At 49.1% G+C, this 16,951-nt stretch overlaps 1 protein-coding gene across 6 annotated transcripts in view; it reads right to left on the bottom strand.

Annotated features, from left to right (window-relative positions):
* SEPTIN9 (septin 9) overlaps positions 1-16,951 on the bottom strand; it is a 166,921-nt gene that overhangs the window by 60,244 nt on the left and 89,726 nt on the right. For all 6 annotated transcript variants that reach the window (XM_085304414.1, XM_085304415.1, XM_085304418.1 and 3 more), the window contains one exon: positions 11,590-12,249. In XM_085304414.1, the coding sequence (XP_085160540.1) occupies positions 11,590-12,249 (660 nt within the window). The remainder of the gene's footprint in view (positions 1-11,589; positions 12,250-16,951) is intronic.

The raw sequence follows: 16,951 nt of genomic DNA, 5'->3' as shown, positions 1-16,951 counted from the left end.
CTCCAACTCATTTTTACAGCAGGAGAAACTGGAATAAGTATGGGGATTTGCCCAGGGTGGTTAGGAAGGGAAGAGTGAGGCCAGGATCCTGACTGGGATACTGTCATCCAATCTTTTGTTGTCTTTTCAGAAGATGCTGGATTTTAGGCTCACAGTCCTTGAACCTATTTGCACTACAAATGCACGTGAGTTGCCAATGAACTTGTTAAATCATGCATACAATGGGAGATAGTAACTTACACACCGTAAGAACGTGAACCTGCACAGTCTTAGCTTCCAAGACTGTAATGATAGACTTATCCTACACTTCCATGTAGCAGAGCTGCAGAGAAGGGTTCAGAGGATCCCATCACTTTGGTGCACTAGTAAAAAGCAGCACAGACTCCCAAATACGAGCAAATGCAAGCACAGTAAATGCAAACCCCCTTCCAGAGGCAAAATGTTCAGGGAAAGCAAACAGACAGAGGTTCCAGTGCAAGTGGAGTAAAGCAATACCAGTGGTATCCCTCCAGATGCACCAGCCATACATGAAATACACCCAAGTGCACTCATGCTGGAGTTAAAAGCAACGCCTTCACATTTACCAGTTCTAAGCTATGACACCATTGTAACTGAGAAAGCTTTCTTCTTTAAACAGGTTATGAATCATTAACTTTTATCGTTGCCCTCTCCTCCTAGGCACTGTACCCTTTTGGATTCCCATCTAATCTTATTTGCCTGAAATCTCCTCAAACTAAGCTTTTCTTTGAGAGAGGGAAGGAACGTCTGTTCCACTCAATGCATGGCAAGAGAGGAGGAGGAAAGGGGAGAAGATATAGCCATTGTAAAATAAAATAAATAAATAAAGTGCTATCGATAAGCATCAAAGCGAGCCTGACCCATGCACTTAAGCAAATAATTGTCCACAGTGAATGGACTGCAGAACAACTTGACATAAAGAGACCGGGTTTGCTGAGGATACGTTAGAAACATTCCCTGCGCAGGTCTGTCTTGCTTATATGCAGACAAAGGCTGAATTTTCAAAGAGGCAAAAAGGGAGTAGGTACCCAGCTCCCACTAAATACTTCTCAGACCGCTTGGAAACACTGGCCAAGGAACGCATGATAGAGGTGCACCACAGTCAGCCTTTGCACATGCAGAATTCACAGAACATACAGGGGCTGCTAGGATCACCCAGCTCACTTCCACGTGGCCTGGACACAATCGCTTGGGTTGAAAAGTTGAAACATAAATCCAAGGTTATATTCATATTTGCTAGAGTATCAGAACTCTTCAAATGTGAAGATGTTGACAGATACTTCACTTCAGTCATTTCTCATTCCTGTAATAAGAACTGCCTTTGCTGGGCAAAAATCAACCCACTTCTTCAGAAGAAACTGCAGACAGAACGAAGTGAAGGAAGGCCTAAGCAAATGGAAAAAATCATGCTGTCACGCCTGAGCAGTCACAGCAACTTTGTATGGCTTATGTTCTTTGCTTTTCATATACACATAAACATGTGCAAACTGTTGTTTGCAAAATGCTCTGGACCATACTCTTTGGTCCAGCTTTGTCTCTGATATGTCCTGAGCTATCTTCATGCCAAAGTAAAATGAAATAATTCAAGGGAGTGAAATATTACTCTTTGCGACTCTACAGAAATCTGGGGAACTCCTACTCAGACTCATTACAGAAGATCCACAAAACGAATGCCCCAAGTTCAACTAACCTAAAAAGAGGCAGCCCTCTCCCCAAGTCTCTTCTTTAGAAACTATAGCAGATGTAAGAAAAACTGGGCCCAGGGCAGTCTGAGCACAGGCTCTAATCCAAGAAGAGCTGCTTCTTCCATTTATAGCCACATTCACTTCAACTTCATTGCAACATCTTGGACAATACAAAAGTGTCTGTTTGTTTGCTGGAGGAGTAAAGAACACAACTGGCCTGCTGTCAAGCTATCTTTTTTTGGTCACAACAATGTTTGATCTTCTCAAAACAAAGTTATCTCTGTATAATCTCACTTCAGTTCAAGTCTTCTCACACAGTTTATAGAGTTGGCACTGTACCCAACCTATGGTGTCCCCTCAACTACTGGCCAACAGAAACATCTTAGGCAGGGGCAGAGATCTAGAAATAGTTCAGAAGAAAACTACTTCTTAACTGCAGAAGGTTCACCACCATTGCCATGGCTTCCCTCCCCCCGGCAGACAGCAAAGAAGTCGCAAAATGAATGGCCAGGCCTTACTGTAAGAGATCAAAGCAAACTTGCTGCTTTATCTTAGCCAAGATAACGGATTTGGTCTTATCAGCCTGCAGGATGATTAACCTCAACGTGAGAAAGCTTGAAGATGCCAGAGGAGTTAGCAGGCGGGATTGTGTTCCAGAACACTCCTGTCCAGGGCTCCAGACGTGTTTATCACAAGATAAGCAGAGAAAATCTTCGGTCTGGTTTGTACCCGACACCACTTACCCTCCCACAGCGCTACATGTCCCACCGCCTTCCACTGCCACTCACACACAAGCAAACTGAACGACAGGCAGAGATGTTCATTGCTACACTCCCCAAAGCAGCAAAGGGTCTTCGTAGCCTGGGGCCTCCTTGGAGGCCAAAGTTTTGCATGAGCCTAAGGGTCGGCGGAGATGCACAATGCCAAAGAGCAGGTCCCTGTACCTGAGCAGAGCGCAGCACCTCGGCACAGTGAGCACAGGCCCTGCAAGCCTGCAAAGAGCCAACGCTCCAGCACGATGCCATGATGTACRGTGTTGTTACCTTCTGCCTGGGAACAGCAGGCTTTGACTTTTCCAGAGATGCATTCAGCCATACATGCTTCCTGCAGTTTTCTGGAAGCAATTACATTGATTCACAATCTGGTCCACAGACCCACACTAGATATGGAAGAGATCTGTTAGGTCATTAAATCCAGTGCCAGAAGGCCCCTACAGTCTAGCATCCATGGATTAGCCCCCTTCCGGTTTCAGATGATGCAAGGAAAGGGAGMGAAGGGGGGAACCTGAACATTTCCTATGGGAAACTAGTACTTAGTATAATGAATCTCCATTGGTGAGATCACCACTTTCACTACAGGCCCTCAGGGACTTCCAACAGGGCAAACAAACTCTCCATTCATTTGCATTTGTCTCATGAAGTAAAGAGAGAACAAGAAGTGAATTTGCTAGAGAAGTACAAAAGTTGGAGTTTTGGCCCAGGCTCCTACTCAAAAACAGAGGGGAGGATAAAAACAGTGCAACTCTGCAATGTCAGTAACACCAAGTATCTTGAACCCATAACAAAATGCAACCTCAGGAGTGACTCTGGGCTACCTAACTTAGCTATAAAGAGCAATGTGACCAGACAAATTAATTTACGTTATATCTCAAGTGAGTTTTGCTGCCTGTGCTGAGCACTTGGCTACTGAAAACGCAGCCTGCTTTAGAGATTTGGGGGCAGGCAGACTCAAAGACACCCCGGTCTGGGTCATATCCATAATACTCTACACCTATATCACCTCATCCCTCTGCAGCCATTCCCAATATCCAAAAATATATGCGCTACCCCTACCATTCCCTGCACAGCCAGGCACAGAGAGCGTGGTGGGGAAAAGCAGAAAGTTTCTGTACCCCTCAGCTACCCTCGCTGCGCGGCTGTGCCCGGGGCCTCCTTGGCAGGCAGGCTCAGCCGGCGTCCTGGCGCAGGCACAGCCRCGGCACGGGGACGCGCTCGTCTCTCCCGCGCACGCAGGCTCACCCTCGCTTTTTYGTTCCAAGTCACTGGAGGTTTCCATTTTTCCAGATTATCTCACATTTGGCACCTGCCCTGAGTGCAAGAATTTGGACTCTCTGCGCTTCTCGCTCAGGCTCAGTCTCTCTGTTTGGTATTTCAGGCTGTATGCACTTTCCTGTTAAAAATAACAACAACAACAAAAAAAGACTACCCATAATCTAGCCCAAATGTGTCAGCTGGTTTTAAGGAAATGTCTCCCTACAGCTTTAATCTCTCTGTGCAGTTAAATTGCTGTGCAGCTCAGGGAGCTGGAAATGATTACTCACTGTTTATCCGCACAGGCCTGGCCCGTTTTATTGCGGGTAGAGTTGCTGTGTTAATTGTCTTCCAAATCTCTCTAAACCCCTAGCTACACGGAGGCATCCCAATTCCCCAGACGGCTTCGCCCTTGCAGAATGAAAAAAAGAAAAAAACAAACCCCTCTAAAAAAAAAGGGGGGGGAGAGAGAGAGGGAGAGAGAGAGAGAGAGAGAGAGACCTCCCGGTGATCAAGCAGCCTCCTTCATTTCTCCATGTCCAAGCTGCTTGTGCTACACGGAGGCTGGAGCACACCGCACCTTAGCACAGCCGGTCCCCAATTTGCAGGGGATCCTTTGCAGGGACTCCTGCAGACCAGAAAGCTTGCTCTGCTTTGCTTCTTTTACACAGCTCTAAAGGACCTTCTGAGCAAAAAAATAGAAAAGCTCTAAAATAAAAGTTTGCAGATCTGGGGCCAAAAAAAAAAAAAAAAAAAAAAAAAGCAAAAGTTTAATTGCTTCACTCTGCTGCTGCTCTTCTGCTTTTTCCATGAAACAGGAGTGGAGACCTCGTTGCTTTTTGAGAGATCCCTGGCTCTCTGCACAGCTATCTCAAATGAGGAAGCGATAGGACAAACAGACGTCCAAAAAATCTGGAAACTCAGACAGGGCTCAGTCAAGCAGTGCAGAGACGCACTTCRTCCAGGCTGCCAGGCCAGACAAGGCTGTTGCAGAGGAAGGTCATATCCCCATTTTAGGTGAAGGTTCCCATTATTCAATATATCATCTGCCTTGATTTATCTAACCACGCTAAAGAGCATCCCTGAGAGGAGAATATCACAAGGAAGGAGAACTGTGGTCCTAGCACTTGCCAAGAGCAGGAGAATGGGTCTAGGCAGGAATGCAGCCACGATGTTGGAGAGGTGGGACGCGCCTGGCTCCCRCCATGAGCACAGGAGCTTACGTTGGAGGCAATAGGACCATCAGATCAAAAGAGCTTTTGTTCATCTGGGATCACTTCTAACCTGCCACCTGAGATCCTAGGACTGAGCCTCAACTGCCAATACAAACAAGTTCATATTTGGGGGAACTGGGGTAAAACTGAGAAGGGGCCAGGGGCCCTAGAATACCTCCTCAACTCAGGCCTTTGTGGGCTTGAGAAACAACAGGGCCACGAGACCTTCTTCCACATGGATGAGCCGCTGTCAATAGYGATGCTTTACTGCATTCATAAGCCCTCAAGGAACACTCCTAAACTTGCAATTTTTCCACGTGCTTAAACACATTTCTAAGCATGATGTTTATTCCACAAGTAACGCACCAGCCAGTGCTTCAAAATTCTCTTCTCTGTGCAATAGCGCCCTGTGAGGTCCATGCACTGTGCAGAAGGCGGCAACATGGTGGTTGAGAAACGCGGAGCCCTTCTTGGGCATAGCTCATTACTTGGTGTCGCTCCAAGGAGAAACATGGCTCTAGATATTTCTGCAGTTCTCCCACCAAGCGTAGGCACAGATCTGTGCCTGCAAATCCATGTATGCTATGGGGAATATACATACACACACATGAATTTACACGAGTATTTTTAGAGCATACAAAATTCCRGCTTTAGTGACAACATACACAGCTCTCAGCGGCAGCTGGCACATCACCCCCCAGGCGAGAGGGCTCTGCAGAATAAGCCTTAGTGGCCTCTGCATGGCTCTTCCCGAAGAGCCTGTCATGCATCCAGACCAGGGGGAAGCCCTCAAAATCCCTCCTTTGTGAAAGGATGGCAGATGTCCCTGGATGAAGTATTGTAGTTCGTACTCACAGACCAAGTCCCCTTTCCTCTCCGCCCCCCTCTTTCAGTCTCCATTCTTGTGTCCCAGAGATGACAGAAAAGTGAATTCGAGAGCAGCAGCTAGCCCAGCTCCCTCTGTAAAGTCTGCCAAAGCAACTCAGATGCAAATGTCATCCAAAGAGCAAAAGCTACTCAGCCATTCGGCYCCAAAGTAGATAGGAAAGACCTGCAATGGAAAGCTGCAGGGTCCCTACTCCCAGGAGGTACCTCCAGGCTAAGGGTGGTTATCCACCTCTCCCAAGGGAATTAGGAAGAAGCAAAGGAGGCTCATGTGGTTGCCCTCCTTCCTCAGAGTGGTAGAGGACATCTCAGGCAGAGATGCTGCTCCAGACTGGACCACAGAGGAAGAGGGGTAGGAGCAGGAGAAGATGGAGTCTGAACAAGGCAGGAGCCCACCTGCTGCAAGGTCTTTAAGGATGATGGAGAAAGATGTGTTTCCAGTCCCCACACCAAGCCGTGTGCTGTATCAGTGTGTAATGCCTGCTGGGATGCAAGTCCAGGCAGCTCAGGCACTCAGCCATGCTAACGCTGCTCTATCACCCTCCAGACGCAAGTTACCGGCTCTACAGGGTGCTGCTCAGTGCTATTTGGAGTAATCAGATTCAGCCAAGCTAGTGTGGGCATCTCCACACCATGCTCAGACGTGCCCCAGAGAGGCCAAGAGGTCACAGGAGATTTGTCCCCAGGAGGAACACAGCCTCAGCTCCTCCCTGGCCAGCACCCTAGAGCCTGGGAGTTGCCTGCTACCCACACCATCAGCTCCAGCGAGGTTACTGCCATCCAAGAGCTGGCTGCTGCTGTTTTCATTATGCATTGACAAAACACAAAACTCAGAAAATGAAAAGCTCCTGAGAAGCAACTCCTCTCTCCTCCCCTGGGATGATCCCCTTAGGCTAAGGTAGCATCATGTTGGCAGGACTTTAGAAAAACAGGAAGAAAAACTCTGTATCCTTGCTACCTATTCTGGGAATCCAAGCCTAGCCAACCTCATGCTGCATGGCTATCAAAGCAGTAAATCAACATAAAAAAATGTGGAAGGGGAATAAAAGGAAGATACAGGTAACTATGCTGTGTGTAGTTGTATTTGAGTGAAGTCCTACAGCATGAGGTCASTCTGCCCACAGCTGGCACCACCCTGGGTCTCTGAAGCAGTAGGTTCTCAGACAGCATTTCCCCTTACCTTCTTTTTTTCTTTCTTTTTTTTTAATTGCTTGAGATTCTTGTTCCTCTTTGCCTGTTGTCTGCCTGCATAYAGCCATTACATATTCCTGCTCCAAATTTATCTGTTCCACACCTACCTATATAATAAACCATATTAGCCTGCTCCCCATCCCAGTACTTGTCTAGCAAAGCCAGTTTCAGCCACAGCCGATCTACCTCCAGCCCCACAGCTTCCATCTCAACTTCTAGCTGGCTCCCTGTGCCATGGCCTTGAATACCAGATGCCACCAAGTCCTACCCTTCTTATCCAAGACCACGTATCCCCTGTCTACATAGCCTCTCCTGGAAATTTTTTTTTGTTTGTTTCCTCACTCTCTCATGTCCAAAGTCCAGCTCTGCACTRCCTTGACCTAGCTGCAGAGCCTGGATGTCCTTGGGGGAAGGAAGCCCTACTTTGCCCAGGATGATGGTACAGTGCTACAGCACATCTCACCCCTCGTTCAGGTTCAGCTCCATTTACCTGGCAAAGAGGTCACTAGCATTTACTTTGTCTCCCATCTCCTTAACTCCAGTGGTCTAACTCAGTGTTAAACTCTTTTACACAGCTGCAGAAGTGCAGAGAATGTCCTCTGAGATGTGCAGCAGTGTAGGAAAGAGATGAAGAGCGAAAACGAAAGTAACAAGTTTTGTTTTGTTTTGTATTTTTAATTATCGTGCCCCACTAGGATACCTTCTGCACTCTTCCCACCTTGAGAACCACTGCTCTGGAGTGATCTCAGCCTGAGCAACTGGCCACGGCAACCCTAATGAAGCCAAGTACTGTGATTATTCCTTTCCCTCGTATTTTGCTCTGAACTGCTGAGCTCACAGTGATTGCTCTTCTCCTCCAACTGGCCTCTTCCTGCACAACACGCTTTCCTGCATACTTTCAGTAAAGTTTTCCTGCATACCTTCAGCAATGGCAGCCAGGCTGGGACAAAGGGTTAACAGCAAGGGAGCACTGCAGAGCCACTGGCAACTGGAGCTCTGGGGAAATAAAGGCAAGTCCCAGCAGGGACTAGATGCAATGAGGAGCTGGAGGCAGTGAGAAACTGGTAATTGCTTCCTCTACTCATCTGTTTCTGCTGGAGAGCAGTAGGGGCCATAGGAGCAAGGAGTTTCCAGCATCACTTGAGCATCCATGGTGTGACCCAAGCCCTAGAAGCACTTGGCAGTGAGAGGAAGCAGGACTTCAGGCTGCATGTTGCTTCTGTTACATGACTTAGGGAGCAAAAGTTTTCACTTTTGGGGTTGCCATGAGGCCAGAACTGCAGCACAGCCAGAGAGTGATGCCAAGTCGCCTGCAGCAGCTGCCTAAAGCCCAAAGGAGACTGCACAGTGCTCCCAGGCATCTGCCCCATGCTGCCTTCCATGAACTGAGCTCTCCTCGCCTCCTGGGGGCTGGAAGGAGCTGAATCACTGAGCTGTCATCAGCCTCCAAATCAAAGTTCCTCAAAGCCACAGAGAGGTTCACCTCTGGCGTAAATCCTCCCATTCTACAGTTCCTGAAGGGATGGGAAAAGTTTGTTTTTCCCATCGGCTATTTTGCGCCGTACATGGTAAGGGCCATGTGCAGCTTTACAACTACTTCCTCCTATTGCAAGTAAAACTCCAGCTTGAGGATTTCTCCTCAAACACAGATGAGAGAAGACCTCCCTGCCTGCCTTCACCCTTTTCCCAGGGAAGAGGTCCTCACTAGCTTTTCATTGGGGATCTTGAGGATCTTCTTTCCTTTGTTTCCACAAGCGCTGAGCACTCTTCCCTAAGTCCTGTGACCCCTGCTGAAGGGCATCTAGCTCTTTAACACGGGTTCCTGATACGGAGAATCACAGGTCCTTCTGTCTCCATGCGTGTGCAGCCCCTGCTAATCATCTTGCCGTGATGTAGCCAAATTGGCACTCTCCCCACTCACACTTGCCCAGCCCTGGCAGGGGGTTTTAAAACTGAAGAGTGCAGAAGAAAGGCCAGCCTTTCTCCACCTTGCTCTCACATCACCAAGAACTTGCGGGCCCCAGGGCACCTTGCTGCAGCTGTGTCCCCTGTCATGCTGGGCAGCCCACAGCTTCCCACTCCAGCAGCTCCGCTTGCCAGGGTCAGGACCTGCAGAAACAGGCTGAATCGAGATCTGTTCTCCCTGAACTCCTGCCCACGCTAAGACCAGCCAGGAGCTGAGACACCCTTCAAGTGCTTGGCAGGGCTTGAACAGTTGTGGACCATGAGGAGGAACACCACAAAATGGGGTCCCATGCAAGAGTAGTGATGGAGGAGGTTTGAGATGTCCAGGAAAAGGGGGAACAGGCTCTTGTAACAACTCTGGGCTGTTCACGTGTGTTGAGGAGGAGAAATAGAGAGCCTGAGGCCTTCCTATCCTTTCAGTTCTGTTTCCTGGCTCTTCTTGGATGCATTTCAACTGAAAGCGCCCTTTGTACCAGTACCAAGGAGCACAGCTGTCTTGCTTTGTAATTCAGACCCTGGACAGCTGGGCTGTTTGGTAAAACTCATCCCTGGCAGCTGTCCTAGAATTCTGGAGCCCTTTTTGATTCAAAGACCCCCTCCCTTATCCCCATGGGCAGCTGTCCTGGGATTCAGCAGCTTAGATGGTCTTCTGTTCTCCWTAGAGTGCCCAACCATCTGTGGCTCAGAGCTTTGCACAGCAGCCCCAACCCAGCAGCACAAGGCCAAGCACACACCCAAGACAGAAAATCGGCCCCCTGAACATTATCCACACTTCATTTGGGGACAGGGAGCCTGCAAAGGATGTACAGGCTGAATCCCTCATACTTATTGTACTGGCCCTTACACTTCAGCCATGCCCAAATAGAGTTAAACCAATCTGCTACCTTGTGGAGACTTTTCTCCATGCTTTAAAATGCAGCTCAGAAAAGCAATATCTAGGCCACATCTGCTTGTGGTTAGAGAAACCTACTCATGTCTTATGGGTCTAATATCAGTTCCACCACTGACACTTGATTTGATTCTACCAGAATACATAAACCAAAACACAGCCTCCTTGGGGGCTTCATATCTCTATGACTGCAGGTCACAGAGCTCTACRACTGCAGATGCTGTGCCACTGCTCTCCCAGTGAAGATCAGATAGAGCAGAGCACCAGCCTAACTTACTGCTGATGGGCAGACTCATGGCTAGTCAAACATCTGCACTGCATAGTGGTAGCTGATTTCCATGGAAGACCAAACTGAGACCAGTCCTTGGGGTCAGTGCCTGTCTCCACAGATAGGTATAACAGCAACAAGATGGTCAGGGTGCTGGTACTGACAAACCAGCCACGGCAAGAACCAGACCTGGGGAGGAGGAGCAGCTGCCTACCAGACTGAGCATGGGTACAAGCCAGTTCCAAAGCAGAGCTTTGAGTAGCCACCACTGGCAGCTCTTCCTCTCACAAACAGCTCCATCTAACAGCTCTGAGCAGGGAACTCTTTGAGATACAGCAGAGATGAGATGCTTCTTGCACAGAGCAAGCTTTGGGGCCAAAAAGACTGATGGTAGTATAGAAAGAGCTGCTTTTAGCTTCAGCCACCTTCAACTACTATCCAAACCAAACACAGTAACTGGATAGAAGAGCTGCAAAGATCCAACAGTGCCTTGTAAGGAAGTCTGGTTAACTCTGGTCTGGACCAGAGATCTGTGTGGTGGAGAGGGAAGGGAGGGCTGTAACTCCTTGGCCAGGCAAAGACCTCCCAAGGTCATGTCTCAGCAACAGCCCTCTATCCCCTAATTAATACACTGGTGTGTGCATGGAGAGGTGCAGGATGGAGTATGGAGGTCGTGGCCTCTAAATTAACATTATGCCTTGTAGAGGTGAGCACTATTCTGTGACGGGGAATGGAAAAATAATTAAAGAGCTAGAAGAGAAAAATCTCTAAAACGTTAGGGAAAATAAATGATGGTTGGTGGGGGAGGGAAGCTAGCTTTAACGTCTAATACAGGATTAATCAAAAACAAGATAGAGCTAACATAAGCCAGGGCTCCGGTTTAATAGTGGCTCTAGTCCACGATGTTTCTAGTCTTTGTCTCTGGGGCCAGAAGGAAAAAAAAATCCTGACTCTTGTTTATGAAGAGGCTGCTTCTGCCCCCCAACTGTAAGTAACAATATAAACTAACAAACACTCCTAACATCATTTCTACAACCACCACGTTTCCCAGCAGGTCAGAAGCTTTTCAGGAGATACTATATAGGCAGATGAGTCTGAACACGTGAATAGAAATGTCAGAAATGTCTTTTTCTGTAAGCACTCAGGCTTTTGCCATTTTCTCATTCTGTTTCTTACAGGATTGGTACCACTTTTATTCAAATTGGCAGCTCTTTCATCCAGCATAAAACCAAGCATAACAGACATGTATTTAGATGCCCCCGAGCACATATTCAAGATCCTGCAGTGCCAGCACTGTAAGACATCACCTCTTAAGCTGAAAGAGTAACCATTAGTGGCACACGCCTCTCAAAGTCCTTGCAAAAGCTCTTATCAACCAGTAAGGAACAACGGCAGGTGCATTAGCCAGCGTGTTATCCAAGCAGTTACCCGGAAATGTACTCACCTTCTTCTGTCTTTGGTGGACTTTCGATCACCACAGGTTGTGGCTTTGATTCTGGTGGGGGAGGCTGGCTGGTTAGAGAAGGCTCCAAATTCTCCATCTGTCGAATTGGCGGGGCTGGGACCTCAGCAGCCTTCGCTACCTGAATTTCCACTCGTTTTGTGGCCAGATCGGGCACAGGAGCACTAGCTGCATCAGCTCTCCGCTGGGGCATCTCTGGAATCTTTGACACCGGTGCTTCCACTCTCCGGAGACCTGGCTCCTGCGGCTTGCCTAGAGTGATTTCAGTCCTTCTTGGGGTGGGCTCTGGAGGCTTATGCCCCAGCACATCTGCTCTTTTGAGGCCAAACCTTGATAACCCTGAAGTGGAGTTCTCCACCTGCTTGGATGAGATGTCAATGGAGATTTCTGTTCTTCTGGACACCGGCTCAGGCAGTTTGGGTCCAGACAGCTCCACTCTCCTCAGAGAGGACTTGGGTGATCTTTGGCTTGTTGGGTCTGCATGCCTGGCAGATGACTCCGAATTCCGGGCACCAAGTTCCTGAAACTTCTGTGTGGAGCTGGACACAGTAGATCTGAGGAGGGGGTTTGGGGTCCGTCTTTGTGGGGTGGAGGAATTTGAAGACTGATCTACCTCCTCGACCTCAAAAGATCTTTTCAGAGCTGAAAGACAGCAAATAGGATTTTGAATTTAGTTCTCACTCATCCGAGCTTCTCAAAAGACACAGATATTCCCYGAGCCTTATAACCCCATTTCTGCTCCTCCCCTCCATCACACAAGGATTAACAACACATCACACAAGGATTAATAATCTAATGCATGTGGGAACCAAGAGGTCAGGCGCTGTCTCTTCAGAGAAGTTATAACCCCCATAGCCCAGAAACTTCAATCACAGAAATGTAACCCAGAGTACAAACTTCTCTGTCCTGCCCTTCATATCACTCGTACCTCATATGTGTTCAAAACTGCATCAGACTCTCCCCGTGTCAGCACAGCAGAGCGGAGCAGTGCAGCACCGGGACTCAGAGCAAGCCCGCTGCCTATAACGTCATCTTACTCAGAGCGCCTAACTTTCCGTCTCGAATCTAAAAGGACGCACAGATAAACACAAGCTGCCAGCAAAGTCCAAGTCCAAAACGTGAAAATAACCTCAGAAGAATAGCAAATCCATATAAACACAACACCAAAAAAAGCCCAAGGTGGCAGACACAGAAGCTCATATCCTTAAAAACAATCCTAGGGAACTTCTTAGCCAAAGATTAATGTGCTTTAAAAACACAATACCCCCGATACACACAAAGGGCCACCTGGGAAGCCTTAGGAACATCCTAAAATTCAAATATCATCCCCCCCATATAGTTAAGAGACAAAGAGATTGACTGATATATGCAACATCACCGAGTTAGCACTGAAATTCCAGAGAACAGATTTTCCAATTTACRCTTAGAAAGAGACAGCGGAGACCTCTGCTTTCATCAAGATCCAGCATCATGCAGGATCCGACACCACCTCTCTCAATCACTTGCACCACATGCTGCAGTGAGCAACCTGGAAGCACAGGACACCACTGTACAGTGCAGAAATATTCAGATGAAGTCAAATGAGATTCGAAGTTGCTCCAGCTCTTCATCACAGAGGTCCCACAGCTCTGTTTGGTCCCTTCAGCACACAGAGTTCCCCCAGTACGACGGATAAGAATAAAAACCTCAAAATCTCCTAAGCCAGGAATCTTTCTAAGGAAACCTGATGAATTATGGTGTCAGACCTTCCTCTTGCTGGCTCTGAGCTGCAGTCTGTCAGAAGGGACACAACGCATCCCCGAAGGAAGCACCCAGGCTACTGATGGATGTTCCCATCCCAGATTAACAGTTGAGGGCCAGCAGCTGTTAGATCATGTCCTGGCTCAGACCTGAATGGCCAAGTATGACTCATGCAGCCTCCTTTCCCCTTTCCAGCTAGACCTCGTTAAAGGAATAGATGCCTTTAAGTCTAACACACATCTTGCTCTGTATAGAAAACATCCCGGCAGAAACAAAAGACTAAACTTAGGGAGTAGGAGGGGAGAAATGCAGGAACTGCTGTCAGATCCCATCCGAACACCACGAGCTGCCAGAAGGAGCTGTCTCCAGCCCTGCTCAAGCCCAGGCGCCAAGCCCCAGGCGGGTGTTGAGTGGGCGAGGATGAGGCAGAGCCTTCGCCTTCAGCCGCACACAGGACCGTGGAAGGGCCCTCGCAAAGCTGAACCGCCGCAGCAGCGGCCTCGCATTGGCCTTGCACTAACGACTAATGCAAAGGCTCCACTTATGCATTGTATTAACAGGATCAAATCAGAGCGACTTAGCCTTTTAAAATCCTGGCCTGAGATCACACAGGACGCGAGGCGTGGGGCAGGGCACAGACTTCCCTCACCCTCTGGCTAGCCTATCTCTTCCAGCCGCCCGCGGAGAGCTTGCAAAGAGCTGCCCTCCACGGGATGCACCTCCTCTGCTTGGTGGGGCTGGYGAGGGCCACTCCGACCTTGCCGGGGCACCGGGCCGGCCTGGGAGGCCTGGGAACCATCAGTCCCTCCGATACGTCTATTTGTCAGAGCGCGGCTTTCCTGCTCGGCAATGGGAACCAGCTGCTGCAGGCCCCTTCGGCAGCCCGGGGCAGGAAAGCAGTCCACGTGGCAGCAGCTCCAGCACTGCTTCGCCAGCAGATTGCAAACACAGCCGCTGCCGCGCACAAAGCGGCGGGTCTCTCCTCCCGCCACCGCGAGCAGGAGCTCCACGCAGGGGCAGGCGGCGAGCCGCGGCAGAGCTGTACCAGGGATTTGGGGTTGGACGGCGCCAGCTCGGTGCGGCAGCTCTGCGCTGCAGCAGGCATCGCCCTGTCCAGTGCCAGCACGGGCCAAGCAGGCACCCGCACGCTCCCATGAGCTACGGAAAGAGGCAGCCACGAAGCTCTTGAGAGATGCACGGCAAAACTCAAAGGCATCCCGAAAGAGARGGTGACAAACCTTAGACCTTCTGCCTTCTCAACCCTCCTCCCCGGGTAGCGAGGACCCACCCCCAGAGCCAGGGGCTCACACGTCAGGCACAGGCTACACAAAGGGGAAGCACGCCGGGGTTAAAATGTCTACATAACATCCAGACTTTGGGCAGCTTTTTCCTTTTTTGGCAGTGGTTCCTAAGAACTATTGAATACGAACATCAGGCTTCAAAAATCATCCCAGAAGGCTGGCACTAGGAGTCTCTCTTGGGTGCTCAATATTAGTAACCCTGTGAAAGCAGCTCTGTGGAAGCTCTCCATGCTCAGCTGCAAACAGGGACACACAGACACGGAGACCGAGACCAGGCTCCCTCCCAGCCACGGTTCAGAGCACGACCTGCTGGGAAGCAACTGCAGACCCGGGAATGGGCTCCAGTGCCGAACGCAGGGATGCTGCCAAAGCTGGGAGCAGCTCAAAAAGCCTGGAGGCACCCACGCCGGCAGGTTCAGGAGCATCCTGAGCCCAAGGACACCATTCAGGCCCTGTACGGCTGCTTCCTTGGCCTCGCAGGGGACAGCAACCTCACTCCAGCTCCACTGCCATTGCACCCCAAAGCTGCTGCGGAGAGGAAGGGGCTACCAGGGGTGCACAGCCGGACAGCCCCAGAGGCAGGCACAAGCCAAGGAGGGCAGGGAAGTATATGTAGTGCAATTAAATGTCATTTACYCTGCATATTAATCTGATGGATATAGCACTAGAAAAGCATCCGGTGAATTATTATAGCAGTTCCTGAGGATCAGCATCATCAGGCAGCCGTGGTGCCTGGCCGGTCCCTGCCCTCACGAGCCAGTTAGTGTCACCCTGCTTGAGGCATGACCCGTACGAAATGCCATTGGAGCCTGGGAATCAAGCATTGCTGCTAGGGTATTATACTTAACCTCCCTCATTTATCCCTTCCCCAAAATTAAGACAAACACCTATTTATAGACAGCACTTTCCAGGTAATAAGACTCTCGATCAGGAGAGGTTACGTATCCGTGCTGTTGAACGGACCGCTCAGAAACCATGCAGGCTTTATTACTATTAAGAGAGGCAAGCGCTGAAGCACAGGACCTAATACCTGGCACATAAAACCCAGTAAAGGTCCCACCAAGGCCAATTAACAATGACAAAATGGCCTATCCCACGTGTCAGGTGTTCATACTGAGGGGCAAGGAGGAAGAGGAGGCAGTAAAAAAAATAACCCACAAGCAGAAGATGAGACTAGCTTCATCCTCTGCGGAAACGCAGCCACCGCCAGGGTGGACGCAGCCACCGCAGAGGATGGCCACACGCTCTGGGGAACACTAGAAAGGTGATTTATCCAGGCCAGCCTGCAGCAGGAGGGGAGAATTCGGAGGATGAAGATCCACGGCCTGCGCCGGTGTTTGGCTAACGTTCACCTTTGCAGGATGGGTTGCAGAGCTCCAGGTGGCCTGGTGGGCRTGGGCCTGGAGTGCCACCTATTGAGCTGCCAGTGTCACTCCGGAGGGGCAAAGGAGAAGAAGACAAAAGCTTTTATGGAAACAGTTTTCCTCCATTTTATCTGTCCTGTTTTCTGAATAAACTGAAAGGTCTCACGAGAGTCTCCAGTTTAAACTCCTGAAGCCTCTGCAGAGGTCCGAGGGCTTCGAGGGGCACAGGCAGGCCCTGACCTGGCTCTGCTGCCACCACAGACACAGAGTTTTTTGCCATTTTCCTTCTCCATCATGCCTTGATCAAAAAAAAAAAGAAAAGAAAAAAAAAAGAGAGAGAGAATTTTTTCCCAAGTCAAGGATTTTGAAAAAATATGCAAAAGTCAAGCCCAGTTTCCACTTTGCAAGGAAAGAAAGGGTGCAGAAGGGATAACCTGACCAGGAGCCCGTCTGCTGTTTTAAAGCAAAGCCGCTTGTGTCTTGAAGCAAAGTCACAGCGGAGAACACAGTGCTACCAYGCATTGCCACCTCTCTGATCGATGTGCTCACAATTTCGTCCATGTCAGGCTTTTAAAATCCGCTCATCACTCCTCCATCCAGCCAATTCAGTCTTATTTTATTGCCTTCAACAAAGACACCTAATAATCTAATGACAGATGTGTCTGGAGGAATGGACGTAAAGTAAATGCTCTCAAGGAAAGCGACAGCAAAGGCAACACTAACGCTTTGAGAAGCACTGGCAAGTCTCTTCGCTCAGTGAATATTCCTCTGGAAATTTCTCTGAGCCAAGCGATGCAGGAATTTCTTTTTGACCTGATAATAAGCTTTTGATACAAACAGCCCAAGTGACCTCCAGGGTTCATTGGATAAACTGACTTTATCACTTTAGCTCCTTTTAGCCCCCATGCAATTTGCTATTTGCAAAAGAAATGATGGTGT

The sequence above is a fragment of the Rhea americana genome, unplaced genomic scaffold (assembly GCF_003343005.1).
Source record: "Rhea americana isolate MKP2758 unplaced genomic scaffold, rheAme1 scaffold_21, whole genome shotgun sequence".
In the NCBI taxonomy this organism is placed as follows: Eukaryota; Metazoa; Chordata; class Aves; order Rheiformes; family Rheidae; genus Rhea; species Rhea americana.
The sequence above is the reverse complement of the archived record's forward strand: the minus strand, read 5'-3'. Positions and strand labels throughout refer to the sequence as shown.